Source organism: Ovis aries, chromosome 21 (genome assembly GCF_016772045.2).
Source record: "Ovis aries strain OAR_USU_Benz2616 breed Rambouillet chromosome 21, ARS-UI_Ramb_v3.0, whole genome shotgun sequence".
NCBI classification, from domain to species: Eukaryota; Metazoa; Chordata; class Mammalia; order Artiodactyla; family Bovidae; genus Ovis; species Ovis aries.
In genome coordinates, this window is record NC_056074.1 from 41978665 (window position 1) to 42002198 (window position 23534).

Below are 23534 nucleotides of genomic sequence, written 5' to 3' on the forward strand. Positions count from 1 at the left end.
TAGGCTTTTATGCTTTTTATTGTTTGTATAGTACAATCTTTGTGGTAGCAGGAATGTATGCACAAAAAACAATTCAAATAAGAGTTCAGAGTAAAAAACAAGGATTTATCCCAAAGGACATTTAATATACATGGACTTCACAGCTATACTCTATCCACGGCCCCAGACTCCACACACGGGCTGTGGTCTCCCACTGGGATGGCCGCGCAATGACCATGTGAACAGGCAGCAGGTGTGGGCACGCCGAGGCCCCAGCACCGGGGACGGCAGGAGGCTTCCGAGGGCACGGGGCAGGACCAGGCCTGGGGGCGGGGGGCCGGCCCTGTCGTAGCAGCCCCAGCTCCAGGCTGAGGGGGGGGCAGGAGCGGGGGGCAGAGAGCAGGTGGGGGGGCAGGTGTGTCCACGTGGCCTTGGTGGCCATGGCCTGCCGCCTGCCCAGAAGCCGGGGTTAATAAAGCACTTTGTTAGAGGGCACGGGGCAGGGCACACCCAGCTGGGGTGACATTCACCGGCTGGGGGAAGTTCGGACGACAGGAAGCAGGTAGCCACGTTCCTCCCGGCCCCCCGCGCCGAAGGGGGCGGTCAAGCCAAGGAGCATGATCACAGTGTCACCGCCCCGCGGGAGCGGGCAGCGGCTGCACGCCCGTCACAGAGCCGGCTCAGCGCTGTCTGCCAGCATGGCCGTTCACATCGTGTAAAGATCAACATTCACCACAAAAGGCACCTGGAGTGACGCTGCTGGGCGCCATGTCCGACTGCAACAGAAACGTCTTCTCTAGATGAGAGGGGTCTGAGATATTGCAATATTGCACTAGTGTACTATAATTCTGCGTCCCAATCTCAGGTCAGAGTCCTAGTGAGGTCGTAAACGAGATAAGAAATAAATGTTACTCAATTTTAATACAGTCTTTCATATCATACACATCTGTGTTGGGCGGCGAGATGTCTGAGCCTTCCGGCCGTGGCCGTGGGTACAGTAGTAGAAGCACAGAGGGGCCACAGGCTCGGCCGCCCCCACGCCATCCAGGGATGCAGGCAGGAAGGCCGCACACGGTCACACCCCGAGCTTCCTCTTCTGGTCGAAGTAGGCATCGAACCTGGCTTGGGCGTACTCCTAGGAGAAAAGGAAGAGAGGCTCACCGAGGGTCCCGCCTGCCCCCGGCACAGAGCGGATCTGCTCCGTCCAGTGCTGCCCCCGGGCCATCCTCCTCGCTGGCAGCCCTGCTCCCCGCCATGGCCTGCCGTGCTGGCCCGGCCCTGCTGACCTGGACAGGATGCGGGACATCCATCTATGGACCGGGCGCTGCCATGGTGCACCAACTCATTCACCTCGAATGCTACAGACAGGCTGACAGCCCCAACAGGCTCCTCTTTCCAAGCCCAAGGCCCCTTGGGCATCAGCAAGTGTGGCACCAAGATGGAAGACGGGTGTGTGTGTGCGCGCGCGCACGCGCCACCTGTGTGCTGGGGTCACTGCTGCACGCTTACTAAAAGGACACCGAGAGGGAGTGAGCACGCCTGGCCAGCGCCCCGCCCCCAGTCTGCGCCCCCGTCCGTCCATCACTGTGGGCACAGTTTCTGAAGGACCACTCCAAATTGAGAAGTCTGCCATGCCAGCCGCCAAGACTATAGAGTCACCTTAAGAAAACTGAACACTGAGGGAGAATTTATAAACCAACACAAACTAACTCATCTGAAACGTGCGGTGTTGGCTAAAGCATGCAGCCTGCCTACCACCAGCACCGCTGTCACCCTCCGAGCTCTCCATGGCCTCCGCAGTCAAGCCCTCCAGGCCGGGAAGAAAGCCCCATGAATGGCACCGTCCGGCCCCTCTGGGGTCAGGAACGCTTCTGCACGGCTGGGGAGGGCGGTGTTCAGCCGTTTGGTGTGGAGCAGTGCTCTGTGGCACGGCCCCAGTGCAGAGTGGCCACACACTCGTCTGATGCTGGGCACGTGGGAGGCTTCCAGTCCGGGGCTATCGGAGCATGTGAATTCAGGTCCTGGTGTGGAGACAGGCTTTCATTTCTCTTGGATCAACAGCAGAGAGGGACTGCTGGGCTCTATGGTTAAGTGTGTATTTGACTTTATATGAGAGGCAACTGTTTTCTACACTGGTCACCCCCTCTTGCAGTCCCTCCCGCAGTGTATGTGACATCACCTTCTTGCCAACATTCAGCATTGTCGGTTTAAGCTCTACCCACTGACATGGATGTGCAGGGCATCTCTCTGGGCTTTAACTGGCATTTCTTTCATGACTATATTGGCAGATGAACATGCTTACTGGTCATTTATCTTCTGCGTCTGTTCAAATCTTCTGTCCTTTCATAAAGTAAGTCGTTTGGTTTCTTGCTGAGTTATGAGTTCTTTGGACATTCTAAACACAAGTCTTTGTCAGATGTAAATTTGCAGTATTTTCTCCCAGTCTGTGGCTTGGCTTTTCATTTTAATGATGTCTTTCAAAAAACAAAAAGATGTAAATTTTTATTCAGTCCAATCTATTGTATCTTTTTTCTTTGATGTGAGTGCTGTACCTAACCTCAGAAAACCTTTGCCACAGTCATGAAGCTTCTCTCCCATTTCAGCTTTTCCATTTAGGCCTATTATCTGTTTCAAGTCAATTTCTGTGTATGGTACAAGTTTGAAGTTCATTATCTTTTTCCCGTATGGTTTATTCAGTTGTTGCCATGTCATATTTGGCAAATCTAACCCTTCCTGCAATGAACTGTCTTGGCCTTTCTGGGGAATGCCAGTTGCTTCTATGTGTAGGAGTCCATTTCTGGGAACTCGATTCTATTCCATCTGATTTATGTATGTCTTTACACCAACTGGGCTTCCCTGGTGGCTCAGAGGTTAAAGCATCTGCCTCCAGTGAGGGAGACCTGGGTTCAATCCCTGGGTCAGGAAGATCCCCTGGAGAAGGAAATGGTAGCCCACTCTAGTATTCTTCTCTGAACAATCCCATGTACGGAGAAGCCTGGTAGGCTACAGTCCACGGGGTCGCAAAGAGTCGGACAGAGTCAGTCGCAAAGACTGAGCGACTTCACTTCACTTACACCAATACCACATGGTCTTAATCACTGTGCTTGGTAAACTGTGAAATCAGGTGGCATGTCTTCCAACTCTATTCTATAATTTTGGTGTTTTAGTTATTCCAGGGCCTTTGCACTTTCACGTAAGTTTTAGAATCAGCTTGTCAATGTCTATCAAAAGCCTGTGGGGTTTCGATGGGGTCATGGAGACGCACAGATTGGTTTGGGGAGAATGAACATTTTAAGTCTTCTAAATCCATACACGTGGTATCTATTTATAATTGTCAGTGTACAGATCATGCACGTTATTTTAAGTATTTCACATTTTGTACTCCAAACTACTAAATTTTTTTTTCACAAATTGTTTCTAGCACATCAGAATGCAGTTGGCTTTTGTATATTGACCTTGTGTCCTATGACCTTGATAAACTCAGTAATTTAAACAGCTTTTCTATTGACTCTTTTCTATTTTTCCATGTACACAATCATGTCACCTATAAAATAAAGGCAGTTTTCTTTTTTCACCTTCCTGTACTGGCGAGAACTCAGCACACACACCCTGGCCGTGCTCTCCACTTGGGGCACGTGTGGGAGGAACATCTGGTCCTTTACCATCGATTATCACGGCCCCCGGTGGGCTCCCATAAAGCCTTTTACCTGGCTGAGGAAGTTCTCCCTTACTAGTTTGCTGAGACTTTCTGTTGTGAACAGGTGTTCCAAGTGACTGAATTCTGTCAAACACTTTTCCTGCGTTCACTGAGATGACTGCATGATTCTTCTCCTTTATTCTGTTACTATGGTGAAATACACTAATGGGTGTTTCAAATGTCGATGTTAGTCTTGCATTTCAGGGATAAATGCCACTTGGTCATAAAATAATTATCCTTTTATATGTATTGGATTTACTTTTGCCAGTACTTTGGAAATGGCTTGTGTGTGATGTCCATGAAGGGCACTGACGTGCAGTCTTCTTGAAATGTCTAGTTGTGGTATCAGGGTCACGCTGGCCTCGTCAAATGAGCTGAGAAATGATCCCTCCCCCTTGATTTTCTAAAAGTTTCTGTGAGACTGTTATTCTTCCTTAAATGTTTGATAATATTCACCAGGACCTGAAGTTTAGTCTACAGGTTTTTGATTATCAGTTCAATTTAATAAATACACGGCCACTTACGACGTCAGGTTTGGCAATTCGTATCTTCCAAGAAACTGGCATGTTTCGAGCAAGCTGTCAGATCTGCAGAGTTGTTTCTCACTCTTCTACTTTAACATCTACTGACTTTGTGATGATGGCTTCTCTCTATACCTGGTTTTGGTAATGTCTGCCTTATCCTTTCTTGCTCAGTATGGCCAGATATTTATAAATACTTTTGTGGTAACATTGATTTTGGCCTATCTTTAATATTTTATATTTCAATGATTTTTGCTCTTACCTTTATTCTACTTCTATTTACTCTGGGTTTACTTGGTTTTTCACTTTCTAGCTTCTCAAGGTAGGAGCTTATGTTAGTAGTTTGAGAACTTTCTTCTTACCCAGTACAAATGTTTAAGCTACAAAACCAAAAGATTCCAAACATTGTTTTAACTGCATCCCACAAATTCTAGGATGTTGTGTTTCCACTCTTGTTCAGTTGCTAAGCCACGTCCTTTGCAACCCCATGGACTGCAGCACTCCCAGGCTTCCCTGTCCTTCGCTACCTCCCAGAGTTTGCTCAGATTCATGTCCATTGAGTTGGTGATGCCATCCAACCATCTCATCCTCTGCTGCCTCCTCCTTTTGTTTTCAATCTTTCCCAGCATCGGGGTCTTTTCCAATGAGTCGGCTCATCACATCAGGCGGCCAAAGTATTGGAGCTTCACCTGCAACATCAGACCTTCCAATGAATATTCAGGACTGATTTCCTTTAGGATGGACTGGTTTGATCTCCTTCCTGTCCAAGGGACTCTCAAGAGTCTTCTCCAACACCGCAGTTCAAAAGAATCAATTCTTTGGTGCTCAGCTTTCTTTATGGTCCAACACGCATATCTGTACACGACTACTGGAAATCTATAGCTTTGACTATATGGACCTTTGTCAGCAATGTGATGTCTCTGCTTTTTAAGACACTGTCTAGGTTTGTCAAAGCTTTCCTTCCAAGGAGCAAGTGTCTTTTTTAATTTCATGGGTGCAATCGCCATCCACAGAGATTTTGGAGCCCAAGAAAACAAAACCTATCACTGCTTCCACTTTTTCCTCTTAAAAAAATGGTGTTTCCATTATAACTCAATTAAAATGTTTTCTAATTGCCCTTTTAATTTCTCCTTTGACCCAGGGTTTACTTAGAAGTGTAAGTTAATTTCCAAATTGAGAATTTTCCAGATATTTTTGTGGTGGTTGGTGATTTCCAATTAAATTGCACCGTGGTCAGAGAACTTACTCTGCAGCAGATCTGAGGGCTGTCTCACAGCCCAGCCCCTGGCCTATCCTGATGAAGGCTCCCCATTCTCTGAAAAGGATGCGTGTCCCGCAGCTGCTGGGGCCCCGCACATGTTCGTCAGGTCGAGCTGCCTGGGGTGACGTTCAGGTGTCAGACTCCCCTGCGGCAGGGCTTCCTGGCTCCACCCGCTAGCACCAGGTGTGCAGTCTACCAGGTGAAGGCACCCCTCTTTCAGCTTTGTCAGTTTCTGCCCTACGTCTTTCATTTTGGCCATGCTGTGAGGCACGTGAGATCCTAGTTTCCTGACCAGGGACTGACCCCATGCCCCCTGTGGTGGAAGCGCGGAGTCCTAACCACTGCACCACCAGGAAAGCCCCTGCCCTGTGTCTCTGGAAGAAGACAGGGGCACAGGCACTCAGGACCTCTGTGTCCCGTGGGCGAACTGATGCCTATTCTAGGATGCGATTCCTTTTCTCTGTCTTTGGGTCCTGATCTGAAGTCCACTCCGTCTTACAGTAACATCTGGTCATGACTTCCAATCCGCTTTAAAAAACCTGAATGTTCTCTTGTCTACGAGCGTCTGTGTGTTACCAAAGCTTCTGCCCAGCAGCAGAAACCGTCATCACAGTGGACTGAGGATTAAAGGACCCAGCTGTTTCCCTCCACAAGTCCCAAAGCCAGATGCTCGCTGCACTCGGGAGCACCCCTGCCCGGGACGCCCCCCACCACGCACTATGGAGAGGAGTTGAACGCAGAGTCTGCCAAGGACAGTTCTCAGGTTAGAATATAAAGACAGCCTAGCATGGTACAAACGCTGCAAAAAGGGGTCTCATTCATTCAGCACCAGCTTCCAGCTCTTAGGCCGGGCACTGCAGGCTGGAGGATGGGGTTGGGACAGATGAATAAACTCAGGCGTGGGAGGCACAGGCCCCCTCCCCGCCTCGCTCAGTGTCCTTTGTATTGGGGGACTGAGGTCAGGGATGGGTCTTGAGGGTCCCGATTTCTACATCCGCCATCAGTCACAGGACCACAGGGCACTCCCCTGAAGTGAGGAGGTGGCAGCTGCGGGCCCCGGGAGGGAGGGCAGCTTCCAGTGGCAGACTCAGCACCCACAACGGTGGCTTCCACTGTGCTGCCTGGGGAGCCCGCTGTCCCGGTGCTGGCCACCTGGCGCAGGAATGCGGAGGGGGACGGTGACCCTCTGGAAGGAAGAGCCATTTACTGCCAAGCGCTCCTGTACAACGAGGCGTTTCCCCTGGGAGTAGAAGAGAAAAACCGCCCCAGTACATACCATGTACCCAAATTCAATGGAGGAAATCTTGGCCTGAACGATGGACCAGAGTCCCCAGAAGAAATGGGACGCGAGGGCAAACCTGTAAAGACAGCAGCAGGAAGCGCAGTGAGACAGCGCCCGCCCGGACGCCACTCCCTGCCCGGCGGCGCTCTGACTCGGCGGGGTGGCGGGGTGCACGGGACTACATGCCCCAGTGACGGCGGCCGCCCGCCTCTCCGCACCGGCGGCCCCGCAGGGGTGAAGCCCCGACAGCGGGTCCCGGGCACACGGGCCGACCCTCACGGGGGCCCTGGCAGCCGTGCTGGTGAAACAGGGGTCACATGGGGGAATGAGACTTTCTGCACACGGGTGGGCGCCGGCGGCCCCCAGCGCGCACCAGCCACAGGCGGACAGCCCTTCCCGCCCCTCCCGCCCCGGAAGCGGACCTGGGAGAGGTGCAGCCAGGTCCCGCCTCTAGGCTGTGCCCTCCCTCCGCCACCGTGAACCCATACTCCCCTCCAACAATGAAGCTCTCACTGGGGACCGAGGACTTAGGGGCTTCTGCTGCTCTTCGCCCCTGACCCATAGATGCCCTGGCACCACCATTCTGTCTGGGCCTCTTCTCCATGTCCCCTTTCCTATTTCCATCTGTTCGGGAATCAGAGAGGGAAGCTCTCTGCCGCAGGAGGAGCTGAGGGACCACCAGGGTGGCCGCAGCTCAGAGAGAGGAGTGTGGACAATTCTGAGGCCCGCGAGGTGGGGGCTCTGTGCCGAGGGAGGGGGGTCACAGGGACTCCAGCAGTCCCTGGTACCACGCAATCTCATGGGAGAGCCCAGAGGCTGGGGTAACTTGGGCCTCTCCACTAAAGAGATGACAGGGTGAACACACCGTGCTCTACACCTCTGTGGAATCTGGGGGTTTCTCAGCCTTGTTTCGAGAGCTGCTGAGGACACAGACATTCAGTTATTTCCTCGTATTACCTGATGGAGCCCCCACTCCAGGAGCACAAGTGACAGGAGGGCAGGGCATGGGCCCTGGTGGCAGGGGCTGGGCAGCAGAGTCTGTGGCGGGGATGACGGTAGGGAACGCCACCCCCACGCGCTGACCCTGTGCACAGACCCCTCTCCTAACGTGCCGTGTGCTGAGAGCTGAAGGATCCTAACACACTCAGCCCCGAGAGCCATAACCAAATGTTCTCGTTTCTTTCTTTTTTTTTTTTTTGGCAAACTACAAGACCCAGAGATGTAGGGTTAAGAGGAAGCTCCTGAAATACTCTTATTTGCAAGGAAGCATCCCAAGTGCATGCCTTGAAGAAGGAAGCGATCATAACGGATCAACAAAGAAAAAGTTACCTATTGACTTCAAGCAGCATTTCTTCTTCTATAACAGACTTTTCTTCGTTACTGAGGTTTTCAAATTCATTTTGGAATGCAGCCAAGTAATTGGAAATAAAATGGAGCTGTAAAAAAAAAGTAATTACATTAGGATCAATGATTGTTAAAAATAGACGATGTCAAAGTTGCCACCACGCGCACACCTCACATGACTCTTCCAGATGTCAGAGAAGCCCGCACGCTCCTCTGCCCACGGGCAGGGATCCGGGGAGCTCGCCCCACCCCGCCGGGGTGCCGGGGTGACAGAGAACAAAAGGACTCTCCAGGCCGCACTGTCGCAGAGACCACTACTACTTCTGCGGAGGGTTGTTCAGGTAGAGTCACTCTTCTCCTCTCACCCACACTCCTGTCTCCCACTGTCTGCCCACAAAGCGGGGCCAGCCTCCAGCACACCCCCAGCACACCCCCCAGCCTGGATGGGACGCCACGTGGCATGGGCTTGAGGCGCCAGGGCACCCTGACCTTCACCAGTTAAATACTCCCTCAGGGCAGGAGCTGGCCCGGGCATTGAGAAGGGGCCTTTTTCCACCTCTCAGATGCCTTGACTATACACTTATGTCCGTGCACTAGCAGCATCTAATTCCAGTCCAGAGAAGACACGGCTTACCCTGATGTTCTACCAGGTGGCACCATGAGTCTGTGTGTGAATTAGGGTCTCTGAGAGTCCCTGTGCCTCACTATCTCATACTGTATCAAAAGGCGACAGAATGTGGCCAACCACTGCATGTTTGCTTTTGTGAAGAAGCAAAAAGCCATCAGTCTTTCTTCCAGGCAGGAACTGCTGCTAACTGGTTACCTGGCTGGAAGCAACCAGTACCTCTCCCTCCCGAATCTGCCCCTCTTCCATCCTGCTGCTCTGAAATCGGCTTCCCACACTGCCCCTCCGCCACCGGAAAGCATCCTTCATGTTCTAGCTCTGTTCCAGGCAGGGGGCCGTGGATTCTGCAGTCAACTTGGTACAAGAGACACCTATTAGACTCTGTGTGGCAGGCACCAAGCTGAGCATCGTTCCTGCACAGTAACTCACTCCCACGACACAGTAATTTCCACAGATGAGGAAACTGAAGCATGGAAACAGTAGGTTACAACCAGCAGTGGTAGACCTGGGATTCAAATCCAGGCCTATTAGTTTTTAAAGCCCATGCTGGAACCACCACCACAGGTGGCTGATTTCTGGGAGACTCTAAGCTGAAGGTAGCAAATGAAGATAGGAAATCTGAAGAGACTGAAACCCTAACAAAGTGTTAATTAGTGGTGCTCCTGCCCAAAAAAGTTCTAGGCCCAGATGGTTTTATGGGCAAAGTCTACCAAACTTTCAAACAGCACCATCTTATAAAAATTTGCTCCGGAAAATAAAAAGGGACACTCATTTTGTAAACTAGCATAATTTTTTATTCCAAAAGCAGGTATGAATAATTTTTTAAATGAACATTAAAGTCCTGTTTCATATATGTAAAACTGTGAAATAAGAAACTGCCTAACTGGATCCAACTGAGGATCACAAAATAACGTAACTCACTCAAATAATTTATTTTAGGAATTCCAGTAATGTTTAACATTTTAAAACACCTCAATGCATTAAAGAGAGAAAAGCATGAGACCTCAGGAGATGGCGACAGGGTAGGTGATCGAGATGGGCAGTGTATATGATTGTTAAAATCTCTCAGAAAACAGACATGGCACTTCCTTACATTCCCACTGCTGTGCAGTGAGGGCGGCCACACAGCTCTGCCACCACTAGAATGAAGTCCTTCTTACTGAAAACCCCCCTTACTGGGTGCAGAGCCCCCTCTCTGGAGACGCCTGCCCAGTGTCACAGCAGCAACCTGAAGCCTGCTGTGTGCTCTCCTCCCTGGGCTCACCAGCCTTCCTGCCCACATAGCATGACCCTGAGGTTCCAAACCATCCCGGTCACTTTGGACATAGGCAAGGTCATGAGGTCAGCCTGAAATGTGGCCAGAGCGGAGTGGACAGCTCTGGCTGCACAGCAGGTCTGTATTTCAACGGCTGCCCCTGAGCATGGGCACCTGCTGGAGAGGCTGCCTGTGCCCAGCTCAGGCAGGCACTCAAGAGACCTCTTCTGAGTGAGCTACCGCAGCGACTGACAAGCTGTGTCCTCGCCCCCACTCCCGGGCAACACTCTGATCAGGCAGGGCTCCTGGGAGAAGGCTGACCTAAAGCAGGGCTGCGCAGCACAGACACAGCTGAGGCCCTGCAAGGCTGGGAGAGTCGAGGGTGGTGTCCCCTCTGCCCAGCCTGCTTGCTTCCACATCGCACCCTACTCATCCTTGGGTTGCCAAGGCTTGGGCCATGGCTGACAAATGGAACAGAGAGCCTCCCGGGAGGAGTCCCACAGGACTGACTCTAGTCACTGGACTCCTCTCACCCAGGACAAGAAAGGGGGCTGTGGGTTCTCCAACAGCTGCTGAGCCAGTGCCCCGAGACCACCTCTGTCTGCACAAAGTGAAACACAGAGGAAAGTCAGTGACCCTCCAAAGGCCAGAGGGCAGGGCAGAAAAAACTGGAAGGAGTTACCAAGGAGGCTGTGATTGTCTCTGACTAGCTACAGGCCACCTTTGGCAAAGGGACTTTAAAAGGCTGGATTCCAATACTGTCTGACACAACATTTTAAAGCAAAAGAACCTGCTTAACCAAAACAAGCATCTTTAGAAGTGGAGCTGTAGTCAACTCTAGCTGGGTAAACCAACGTACGTATGAGTCACTCACTTCTCAGCAACTGTGCACGAATGAGGCTCCTACCTGTTGCTTCCTGGTGGGGTACTTCAGGATGTTTGCTCTAAAAAAAGGGTACTTTTCATAATTATAATCATACATCCATTCACAGAAATGATTCCCAATGTCAAATCCCCTGAAAAAGAGAGAGAGGCAGACAATGAGGCAGCAGGCCTGCCACGAGCCCTCCCCAGACCCAGGGGTCCCGAGAACATGACTGTGTCAGCAACAAGACTGCCAGCTGGGCAGCCCCAGTGACCGCGGCCCGGCCCCACTGTCCGGAGCAACTGCTCGGGAGCCCTCCTGTGGTCAGCGCTCTGAGGAGCCAATGTCAGGCCAAGCTCTGGACTCTGAGGAGCCTGGGGCTGCTCCTCACTAGCTCAACTGAGAACAGGGTAGGTGCCCATCTCACCCGCTGGGACGGAAAGCGCCAGCCCCCAGCGAGGAAACTTGCAGCTCAGGGTGGTACCGTGACCCAAGGTCTCCTTCAACTGTTTCATACACGTATTAAAATGTTCACAGAAATAAAAACATTTGACATTACCTATAGTTGTAACTGCTGTATTCAAAGTCGATGAGCATGAGTTTCTGTTTTTCTGAATTCTCCCTGCCATCCAGCAGTAAGATGTTACCTGCAAAAGGGTTTGGATGACATGACCTTTACTCTGGGCATGTTCCGTCACCGAAGACACAGGTCCTCCAAGAGCTGGGCCAAGAGTGGTTCTGATCTGCTCAAGGCATCCTACACATGAGGCTGCCTTGCCCACACCCTGCTTCATCTGACTTGTCTAGCAATCATCAGATAATTAGTAAAAGGTATTCTGGCTCAAACTGACATCTTATTGATGACAAGTATTCACCAGGGGATGTTCTCAAAATTAAAAACAACCTGAAGAGCCTGGAAAGGGCCCAAGGGTGGGCCTCAGCCAGCTAGCTGTCCTGGGAGGGTCAGGGTGAGGACAGCACGGAAAGCCAGGTGCCATGGCAGTGTCGGGGAGGGAAGCCCGCCGGATGGGGCCTCGGAGGAAACTGTTTCGGTTTGAAATGACATTGAGTGAAGTTTGGTTACAGTAAGCAGTACCTGGCATTGCAATTTTTAAAAAAAATTTTAATATTTAAAATAAATTTATTTTTTTTACTATATTGTGTCTTAGTTGCAGCGTGTGGGATCTGGCTCTCTGACCAGGGGACCGAACCTGGGCCCCCTGCATCAGGAGTGTGGAGCCTTAGCCACTGGACCACCAGATGAGTCCCTGCAGTTTTTTAAAGCAGAGAAACCCAAGGTCATTAGAAGCACCTGAACCAGTGCTGAGAGAGCAGGGGCTCTGGCCAGCGCAGTGCACGCAAGGTCCAGAGGCCATGGCCCCCGGGCTGGTTGAGGAGGCCATCTTGCTCTTTAACGCTTCTTCAGATCAACAAGGTCACACGTTGACCAAAAGGAGTTAAACACCGCACCGCACAAATATGTAGCTTTGTCGATCCCAGATCTCGGTTTAGTGGATCTCAGAATATTTTCCTTACGGAAATGGGATCATCTTACACATCTTTCTAAAACCTGCTCTTCCTGCTAAATGTATCCCGAAGATTCTTCTGTTGGTCTGTACAGAACTCAACCTCATATTTTAATAGTTGCACAATACGCGTGCACAGCTGGGCCATAAATCCATGTATCTCACCCCCTCCTCATGGGCCCCTGGTGGTTATCACACACACTGGAGGGAATCTTCTAAGCAGACACACAGGGCCCAGGTTCTCCATCATGGGCAGTGTTTCTTACCTTCCTGACAGTCATTGTGACAGAACACGACGGGAGATGGAGTGGATTCAAGCAATGACCTGAGAGAGGAAGGTTCTGCTGTTACTTCTCAGATCTGCAGCTCCCTCCCCTGGCAGGGCCTCTGAGCACGGCCCCCCTGCCCAGGGTGGGGTGGGGGCCTCCTCATTGGAGCCCTCTGACCACAGAGCCTGAGCAGAGCCCTGTGTTGGGTCTGTTTGGATCTCTGGTTTCCTTCACAGCTCTCATCACAACCTGACATTATTTTATTTACTTGTCTCCTCTCTCTCCTAACAAGAGAGAAGCTCCCTGCCGGATGTGTTGGTCATAATAGCTCGGAGCCATTCCTGATGTTGGTAGAGCAGATGCTCAAACTCGTGAGAAATGAGAGGTGGCAATGCCGATACTCGGCTATGGGTGAGAGTCTAGAACCCTGTGTGCCCCGCAGCCTAGGGATACCCCTGTAGTCTCTACTCAGAAACCTGTGTCAAGCTTCCTGCTCTGTGCCTTCCCGCCCGCCCAAGCTTGGGCTCAACTGTACCCCTCATCTGCTGACACTCTCCGGCCTGTCCCAAGGGTTCCTGCTTTTTTTGTTTCAGGAAAAACCTGCTGCCCTAGTTACTGACCAGGCCTGGAATTCTGGCGTTTTACTTCCTCCATGAAGCCTTCGTGGATGATCAGAGGAAGGTGACGCCGCTTGTGTAAAACTGAGATGGCAGAGTTAACCTGTTTAAACTCATCCCACCAACCCAACGTAAGACACCAGGCCTGAGACGATGCTTGCAATGTTCACTGGCAGCACACGCAGTGATGCGGAGCGCTGACGTGTCTGGGCAGATGCACTCGCCAAGGCAGGACACGGAGGCAAACACTCACCTCAGGTTTTCTAGCTCCAGAGGCAGGTTGTAGCTGAGGAACCTATGCAGCTGCTTCACTTTGGACTCCCCGGTAAACCTAATTCTCAGCACTTGATTCAGGTATCTTGGAAGAAAGGGGAGCAGAGGATCAGGGCTGAGTTTACCATGGCCTTAGCTTGGGGCTCCCATTCTAAGGGACCACGCAGAATCCTCAGGGCCCCTGACCCCAGAGTCTAGGAAGTTGATTTTCTGCCCGCCCAGCCTGTTCAGGAATTGTTTCTTGGTTCAGGAATTGATTTTTACATGCTAGAATGATTTATTCTTGAGACCATAAGTACCAGCAGACAGCCTGTGCGCCAGTGGACTGAGAAAGGCCTCTGACCCTCAGGGGAAACAAGAACTGCTCTGGAGACTCTAGGAGCCCTGGGGAAGCCACACGAGAGGCAAGCGCCTGAGCACTTACTTTTCCATTGTTCCAAAGAGCCATTTTGGTTCCTTATTGAATGGCATTTTCATACCATGAAATCTGGCCATTTTCTCAGCTATTTCTGCAGAAATATCTGGCAAACTTAATTCTTCAGTGTCTAATCGCCGGCTCTGAGATAAAAGAGGAGTGAAAAGATGGCATTTATCCAGGTAAACTTGACATGTGAGGTCACATGATCCTAGACCTAGAGTGTCTTTGGGGGCATCTCAGTCTCATCCAGAGAACAACTCCTCCTGAAAGGGCACTGTGCCCACAGACAGCACTGCTCAGGGAAGGGCAGCCACCTGCAAAGGTCCACTTCCACGTACAATCGTAGCACCCCTGGGCTTGCCTTCCGGTCACCCCACCCCATGCTGAGATGCGCCTCTTCCCCGGGCTCAACGCGCCGAGTCTCCAGCAGTTTGCGACGGGACCACATCCAGCTCCGCCACCAGCTCAGCCCTTCTGCCTGCACAGCTGGCCCGTGAGGCACGGTGCTCAAGGCGGCTGCTCACCGGAAGTGCTTCCCACTCCTGCCCTCAGGCAGCCTGGCACGAGCCGGTCCGGGTGGGGACTATGCACACATGACTCCAAGCGCGGCACACCAGCAGATGTTAGGGCGACACTAACAATGGGCCAGCACAGTGAGAGCGGGGGCACAGCCCTGACTCTCAGAAACAGGATCTGAGCCAGGCCTGGCAACGTGAAGGAATCTGACGGGCACACGGGGGCAGGGGAGGCTCTACAGTGAAGCGGGCAGCGGGAGACGACGAGGGGAGCGGCCGCGGCCCCGCCCCTGCGGGGCAGACACGTGGCGGTGTGGTCAGGACCGCTTCCTGCAGTGGCTCTCTGGCCAGGGCCAGGGAGGTGAGGCCTGGCTGGCCGGGCTTGGCTCCGAGGCAAGCAGCTTCCGAGGCCGATGCAGTGCCAGGCTCCGCGAGCAGCTGTGCCTGGAGAAACCGGGGTCGGTCCCAGAGCACCATGGCCACACTGACGCCGCAGCAAAGCGAGCTGTGAGCGTTTTTGCTTGCCAGCACGCACAAGAGCTATGCTCACACTACACTACAGCGCATAAGTGGCAATGACATTATGTCGAAGAGCCCCACAGCGACTTAATTAAAAAATACTTTATTGCTCAAAAACGCTACCCATTGTCTGACAGTGCACAGCCACCCCAAACCTTCAATTCGTAAAATACGCAGTATCTGTGGAGCTCAGCTAAACAAGGTCTGTCTGTGGGTTTCGATCTGGGTGCATGTACCTTTGCAGCAAAGACAGAGGTTTTGATGCAAATTCAATAGAAATTCTATTTTTGTTTCCTTCTGTGGTAACACAGGCCACTCTTACTATTTCAGATCATGGTGCCTGGGCTCCTACGGTGACGACATAGACTCCGCCTTCTCTGTGGGCCTGCCCCCAGCCCCAACCAGCACCCCCGCACTCCTTACCGGGATGAACTGCTCCAGGCGGCCTTGGGGGAAAATGCCAAAGAGCTTCGGCCCCAGCGACCTCTCCGCGAGAATGGCAAACATGACGCTCTCCAGGACCATGGCCTCGGCGCCCTGAAACACATGGTGGCATGCCGGATGGTCACCGGGTCAGCCACGTGCCAGGGGTCACCAGTCCTTCCGTGCGAGCCATCCACCCACTCCCACAGCAACGCTATGATTGGGCACTGTGGCTACTGTTGTTGGTATTGTTATCAGTACTATACTTGTTATGATCCTCATCACTCCCACTTTAAACATGAAGAAACAGACTGGTAAACCACAGGCTCCGTGCTGGCAAGGGGTTCCCAGGTGGCTCAGTGGTAAAGAACCCCCTTGCCAGTGTAGGAGACACAAGAGACTCAGGTTCAATCCCTGGGTTGGGAAGATCCTCTGGAGTAAGAAATGGTAACCCACTCCAGTATACTTGCCTGGAGAATTCCATGGACTACATAGCCTGGCGGGCTCTAGTCCATGGGGTCGTAAAGAGTTGGACACGTCTGAATGACTAACACAAGGATGCTGGTAAGCATCACACTCTATTGATGAGAGCTGAAATTCTAGTTGAATTTAGGTCACTGGTTCCAAAAATAGAACAGTATCAATAGTTTACCACTTCAATTTAGTCTCACCCTTGGCATCTCATCAAAGGCCACACAGTTCCACCCGTCCTGGTGAAGGTTGATTTGCTTTTCGATTGAGAGCACCCAGTGAGAGTAAATGGGCAAAGGGCCCTCTGCCCAGGAAGCCATGCCTGGGATGACACCCGAGCATAACGCAGTCAAGCTTTCTGATTTCTGCTTTTACCCCCAATCCTGTCATTTAACGTTTGTTTGAAAATGAAAGAAAACACCAAGTCACAGACGCTGCTACATTCTGCCATTAGTCCTAATAACTAAGTGGGATCTAGAGTCATTCTGCCTTCAAAATCCATCTTTTGTTCTCAATTCAAATCCATTCCTAAGTCCTCTTCCTTTCAACAGCAAACCACAGCTTAAGAGTTTCCATCTGTGGGGGTGGACGGGTGGGAAGGAGCTTCTGCAGGTGGAGCTTCCAGATCCATGTGTCAGGAGGGGCGGCAGGTGTGGTCTGGAAACACTCTCGGGTGGCACCAGGTCACCCCTTGTTCAGAAAAGGGCTGTGGGGACAGGATCTCAGAGAAGCACTGCTCACATAAAACACAGTTCTTTAAAATATACTCATTTTACCAAAACAGATGGAGAGACTTCACAGGACAAACCCACCAGGCAGGGACATGACTCTGAAGCTGGCGAGAAGAAAACAAAAAGGAAAAACTGCTTTCAAAGGATATGGGACACACATTCAGGTAAAAGGTGACTCGGCCACTTTTCCTTTGGGGGACTGGGTAATCCACCCACCACCTCGTGTGATCCTCACGACTACGGTCTGGCCATCACCGCCTTGAGAAGCCCCATCTCACTAACTCGCAGTTCTGCACATACGACTGCAACGAACCAAACTGTGTCCTCCCCTAATTCCTAGGTTCACGCCCTCACCCTAGAGAGATGCCGTTTGGAGATGCCTTTGGGAGGTGCTGAGTTTGGATGAGGCCACGAGGGCGGAGCCCTAACAGGCCAACATCCTTGTTAAGAGGGGACTCCAGAGAGCTTGCACCCTCTCCCCGCCTACTTCTCTCTCCCTGCCATGTGAGGACACAGGTAGAAGATGGCATCTGCAAGTCAGGAAAGGACCGCCACCAGAGCCCAGCTGTGTGTTGGCGCCCTGACCCTGGCCCGCCAACCTCCAGAACCATGAACAACCACCCTGGGTAGTTTTTCTCGCCAGTCCAGCAAATGAAGACCCCACCACCCAGACAGCATCGACCTGTCAGGTTCATGAGTTTGAGGAGGATTTCTACGAGGCAGGATTTCTGTAGCACGTCTACTGGTAGACAGGGTTTCTGCCAGTTCTACTCCTTAAACCCTTAGAGAATGACAACAAATCCCTAACAGCTCTACTGAACTGGTAGAACGTTCTCTCTCTCTCATCTGACCTCACAGCAAACGTCAGCAGGAAGTACGGTCAGCGTGGGCCTGTTTACCTCAAGTCCAGCCTCAGAGACATCCCGCAAGCGAATGGAGGCTCACATCGTGGAAAGGGGGTGCTGGGCTTAGGCCCGGAGCAGGCCATCCACAGGCAGTGGCTCCTGGCAGCCCCCTGCCCTCTGTTCAACCTGCCACCTCAAAGATCCAACCCACTCCCAACTGTTTCCAAGAGCAGGATCAGGGTATCCTCTGTCCTAGGTGGCCGGAATTCTGTCAGAATTAAAGTTTGGTTTTTCAACTTTTTGTGTGTAGAGTGACTAAGCTGGAGGGCACTGGGGACACGTACACCCAATCGAAAATGGCCCTTTTTGTCTGAAAGTTCTGGACGCGGATTTAACCCACGCCGTGACTTCAGGAAGCTCGGCGCTTTGCTCATGGCACCCAGGTAGTGCAGAGAGCGGGCGCTGCCTTCAGCCTTGTCGCCGGTGCCCCTGCCCCGGGCTAAACCCACACTGTCAGGACCCTCCTGAGCACAGTCAACCAGCGCCAGGACAGCAGAGAAGAGCAAAGAAACTCTGGAGTGTCCCAGTTCTCCTTGGCATTGCTCTGCACACTGTGAACAAAAAACACCTCTGTTTTTCTGTGATGTCATAGGTCAATATTTATTCACAGCAGGGAGAGCAGAGGGAAGAATTTGGAGAGGGAGAAAATGAAAGAACACCCCAAGTCCCAGAACAAAAGTGGGTAGGTCATAAAGGACAGCAGGTAACCTCAGGTCTCCAAACCTTCAAGGACAGCGTGCCCAGTGAAACACGGGTGCGGGGGCCGTGACCCAGCCCACTGCCCATCACCTGGGCAGGACTCTGTCCACCCACAGCCGGTACTGCTTTCTCAGCAGAGAAGGCAATACCTCCACTGGAAACGATTCACGCTGGCTTCAGAAATATACATTTACATACTCCAGCCCCAAGGAACCAAGAACTAGACACACATGGCCACTGCCTGGACGGTGCCTGCCTTCCAGGGACAGAAGCAGCCAGAACTGAGCAGGGCTGTTGGCAGACCGGAGCACACGCAGGGAAGGAGCAGAGGGCATCCTGATGGGGTGTGAGGGCGGTGGCCACCCCCAAGTAGAGACGCGGACCCTGGGAGGGGCCGACACGCGGAGCAGAGGAACCCAGGAGGAAGGGGACGGAACCAGCCCAGAGGGGCCCCCGGGCTGCCCAGGGGTCTGGGCCAGACAGCCCTCGGCATCTGGACAGCGTTAAGAGGAGGAGGCAGCACGGAGCGTGAGGATGCCCCGCACTCACAGCTACGCTGTCACACTGTACATGGCAACTCAGCGTGCACACACACATACGCACACATTCGAAACAAACCATACATGCTCACAGCTGTGCAATGCTTTCTAATATTTTCTACTCTGGGTCACTTAAGGAAGCAAAGGAAGGCTGACATCTGACGCCCCAGCGGAGGTTTACAGCCCACCCCGGGAACAGCTGATGGAGACGGGGCAGTGGGGGGAGGGGAGATGCCTGCTGTCAGGACTGGGCAGCGGTGTTTGACGGTGAACATGGGGCAGAGGAAAGTGGCCACTGGATCTGGCCACACGAGTCACTGGTAACAAAACCAAGAGTGGTTCAGGAAGCCATGGGGACAGGGCTCAGAATGCAGCTGGGGCAGAGCGAGCAGAAGAGGCCGCAGGGGCCCCAGGGGGTGGGAGAAGTGTGAGACTGCCTTTCCACTTTATCCGTGTGGCTTTATCCCTGAAAAAAATTAAATCCAGCAATAATACCCAGATTGTAACAACAATATGATCCTCCTGAGAAGATACAACAGTACTTCCCGGGTGAGGGGGAGTCTGAAGAGGAAAGGTGGGACACACAGCCACTGCAGGCCGGGGAGGTGAGCCCACCAGTGACTCGCGGGCCCCCTAACCGGAAATGGAGTCAGGCCTCCTGCTGGTTTGGAGGAGAGGAGACAAAGAACAGCCATTCAAAGAGGCCCAAAGACCAACCACCTTCCCTGTTCTGACCATCGGCTGCCTACCTTCTGACCCAAGGGGATCATAAACAAACAGCACCGACTGGCCCCAAGTGGAAATCTGGCCAGGAGGCTCCGTGGGGTCAGGCTGCTGGGACCTGGTAGGATAGAGCTCACCTAACTTGGATCAGGAGAGAAAGCAATCACCAAAGGACTGTCAGCAAGAGGCCGACACGATCAGATAAACAGTTCAAAAAGACGGCTCTGGTGATGACGAAGGGAATGGTCTGTGGGCAGCAAGAGTCGCCATGGGAGCCCTGAGGGGAGCTGGGGCAGTCTGGACTAGCCAGGCTCACAGGCCGGGTAGAGAGAAACTTACAGATCCAAGGTCCGGTCCAAAGGAACACAACCAACGGACTTGCAGGTGGGACACAGCGGGAGGGGAGGAGTGACAGAGGAGGCTTCCTGCTTCCGGCCTGCCAGGAAGGACGGACTGAAAGAGAATGTGGGCTCAGTCCTGGACCTGGTTAGACACCCCGGGAGACAGGGAGCAGCTGGGGTTGGCTCCATGGGCTGGAGGAGCCGCAGATCCCTGGTCTCCAGGAGAAACAAAGGACCAGGTTCGGATCAGGTGGTCTCGGAAGAGTGGGGAGGGGCAAGGGGTCAGGCCTAGTACCTAAGACGAGAGGGACCTCCATGGTGGTCCAGTGGCTAAGACCCTACATTCCCCATGCAGAGGGCCCAGGTTTAATCCCTGGTCAGGGAACTAGATCCCGCATGTCACAACTAAAGATCCTGTGTGCCCCCAGTAAGACCTGGTGCAGCCAAAGAAATAAATATTGGGGAAAAATTAAAAGACAATAGGAGGGCGAGCCCAGAAGGAAAACAAGGAAGGGATGGAGTAAAGGAAGGGCCTTTGCTTGGTGCCCCTGAGTCCTGGCCCCTCGGCTGCTAAGAAGTAAAGGGGAAACATGAACTGAAAATACAACTTAGGTTCAGCGTCTTGGAGATCCTAGTAATCCAACAGTTTCAGTCCCAGTATAGATAGAAGTCTGTACACAAAGGCCCGGGAGATGAAAGACAGAACATCAGCTAGCTCCCCCCGACAGTGGCTGAGTCAGGGTTTCCCCTGAGAGCACACAGTCCAGACCCTCCAGACCGTGGTCTTTGGAGCTCGGCCCAGGAGGAAAATGCATGGAAACTTGAGAAAGAACGTCAATACTTTTATTCCATTATAATCTCAGCTCTCTTAAATTCCTGTTTCTTGATAATTTTAGTAATTAGTATTGCTGCTGCTGTTCAATCGCTAAGCTGTGTCCGACTCTTTGTGACCCCATAGACTGCAGCACAACAGGCTTCCCTGTCCTTCGCTGTCTCCTGGAGCTTGCTCAAACACATGTCCATTGAGTCAGTGATGCCACCCAACCATCTCATCCTCTGTCTTCCCCTTCTTCTCCTGCCCTCAATCTTTCCCAGCATCAGGGTCTTTTTCCAATGAGTTGGCCCCTCACATCAAGTGGCCAAAGGACTGGAGCTTCAGCTTCAGCATCAGTCCTTCCAATGACTATTCAGGACTGATTTCCTTTAGGACTGACTGGTTTGATCTCCTTACTGTCCAATGGACTCTCAAGAGTCTTCTCCAACACCGCAGTTCAAGAGCATCAATTCTTGGTGCTCAGCCTTCGTCATGGTCCAACTCTCACATTCATATACAACTACTGGAAAAACCATAGCTTGACTAGACAGACCTTTGTTGGCAAAGTGATGTCTCTGCCTTTTAATACACTGTCTAGGTTGGTCATAGCTTTTCTTCCAAAGAACAAGCGCCTTTTAATTTCATGGCTGCAGTCACTGTCCGCAGTGATTTTGGAGCCCAAGAAAATGAAATCTGACACTTGCCACTTTTCCCCCCATCTATTTGCCATAAAGTAACGGGATTGGATGCCATGATCTTTGTTTTTTGAATATTGAGTTTTAAACCACTTTTTTTTACAATAAGAGACAATAAGAGAGGGATTTCCCTGGTGGTCCAGTGGCTAAGACTACACTCCCAATGCAGAGGGCCCAGGTTTGATCTCTGGTTAGGGAACTAGATTCCACATGCCATAACTAAAGATCCTGCATGCCACAAGTAAGCGTACAATGAACAAAACCAGTTTATTCACTGTGTGCAGCTATTCCTTTCATCTGCAGCGTGTGTGGGCGTGCACACCGCACACACACCTCCGCACTCTGGGAGAGTGGGCTCCACAGCAGCCACTCCCTGCGGACACCCTGCCTCGGAGTCTCAGGGCCAGGCGCTCTTGACCTGAAGCTCCTCTGAGCATACGCACTGCTGAGAGTGAGACCTCGCAGTTCAGAAGCAGCCTCTGGACCCGGGCACCACACCGAGAGGGCTTCCCTGGTGGCTCAGACGGTAAAGGGTCCACCTGCGGTGCAGAGGGAAAAACACTCCCACCTGCCTGGGGACGGCAGCCCCTGAGCAGCACGGACGCCAGGCTGCCTCCACGTCGGAACATCACGCATGCCGGCCACCCAAGCCGCCGTCTCCTCGCAGCCCAAGTGCCGTTCAGCTCCCTACAGCACTCCCTACACCCTCGGCAGGAGCCGGGAACATGGGCTGTTTGCCACCTCTTCCTGAGGTGGTGCCTAGTACCCAGAGCCCCTCCTCTGGGACACAACCAGGACTCAGGGACAGGAAGGGGCACAGCTGAAGGGGGTCAAGGCCCAGAGACCCTGTGCCTGCTTCCTGACAGCACAGGGGTCCTTGTCCACCCAGTGCGGCCCTGCCCACCACCAGCTCACACCTCACACCGGACGCAGGGCGGGCTGAATTACTTACTTGAAATTCACTGTCTTTCTGAGCTTGTTCGGATCCCTCTTTATTACAGGACTGCTACGAACGAGAAAAAGCAAACACTTCCGGTGAAATGGGGAACGCTGAGCAAGCACTCACTCAGCAACCATCAGAACAGTCAGGGTGTACAAGACATCACAGATCTTTAAACAAGGGTTTCTTGCACAGTCTAAAGGCACCACCAGAGTCCCACACTCGGACCAACACCTGAGGAAGCACCTCGCTGCTTTACGAGAAAAGGGAGGTGCTGCGGGTACGCATAGCCGCCACCTCACCACCACCCTGGTACCTTTTTACAATTTCATCGTTGGAGGAAGGTCATCGGAGGGAGCTTTCCCGTGGGCGCTGGGCCGGCTCACCAGTTTAGCCAGGTGGGTCTTTCGAGGCAGTGCCAGCCCAGGAAGACACTGTCCCATAAGGGGCACAAGGCCCGGGGCCGCCGAGGTCAGCACTGGGTGGACGAGGGTGCCCCGGGCAGGCAGGAGGCCTGCTGGTCGGGCAGCTGCTAGCTCAGTGTGGAGTCTCTCCACCCAAGAGAGGCCCGAGCCAATTTAATACAGGCCCTAAACTTACTTCATCTGTTAACGTATTGAGAAAGACTTCTACACCCCTGTCCTCAATGAAATTGCAAGTTAGCAGTAACCAGGAGTCTGTCAGCGACACACTCGGGACTCTGACCTTCCACAAGCCACTGTCTGCCCACATCGGCCCCTCACGGCAGATCTGAGCTCTTAAAAGCAACCCCCACCCCAAGTGCTTTAAAAACCTTCACACGGTGTTTAATAGGCAGACAGGGGAAAGCAAGTGAGAAACTTATGTGTCCTGTCAAATTTTATACTCAAATATTGCCCCTAGAAAAACGTTATTTGTTTAACTTATTAAACTAAGTCTGCTTAAGTCAGACACGGAGGCCCAGAAAGGAAATTTCTCTTACAGAAATTTAAGGTAAAAGATTCTTGAACATCCCATAAAAACATACCTTTCCATTCCACAGCTTTATCAAAAATACCTGTACCAAGGGTAGAAAGTGTGGACAGGAAAAAAAAAATGCCACGTTAAGCACCACCAGCTACTCTAGCACCATTCAAAACACCTAGCCATACAGAGCAACCACTCCCATCCATCAACACGGAAATAATAACCCACAGACATTTTAATGTATGTTCTGTATAAATAGTACATGTTCCAGTTTACTCAATATAAAAGGCAAACAAAATAATGTTCATATGAAGTTGTCTACAAAAGACTCGCACTTATACA

General features: G+C 52.1%; 1 protein-coding gene across 21 annotated transcripts in view; it reads right to left on the reverse strand.

Moving 5' to 3' along the window:
* CHKA (choline kinase alpha) overlaps positions 1-23534 on the reverse strand; it is a 57694-nt gene continuing 34160 nt past the window's right edge. For 7 of the 21 annotated variants that reach the window (XM_060404340.1, XM_060404353.1, XM_042237846.2 and 4 more), the window contains 11 exons: positions 23254-23283; positions 22260-22313; positions 19797-19910; positions 15390-15503; positions 13939-14072; positions 13495-13599; positions 12622-12680; positions 11389-11476; positions 10872-10980; positions 8070-8176; positions 1121-6816 (listed from right to left, as the gene is read on the reverse strand). In XM_060404340.1, the coding sequence (XP_060260323.1) occupies positions 6546-6816; positions 8070-8176; positions 10872-10980; positions 11389-11476; positions 12622-12680; positions 13495-13599; positions 13939-14072; positions 15390-15503; positions 19797-19910; positions 22260-22313; positions 23254-23283 (1185 nt within the window). In that variant the 3' untranslated portion in view covers positions 1121-6545. The other 14 variants (XR_009597952.1, XM_042237837.1, XM_042237842.1 and 11 more) reach the window with 14 other exon arrangements.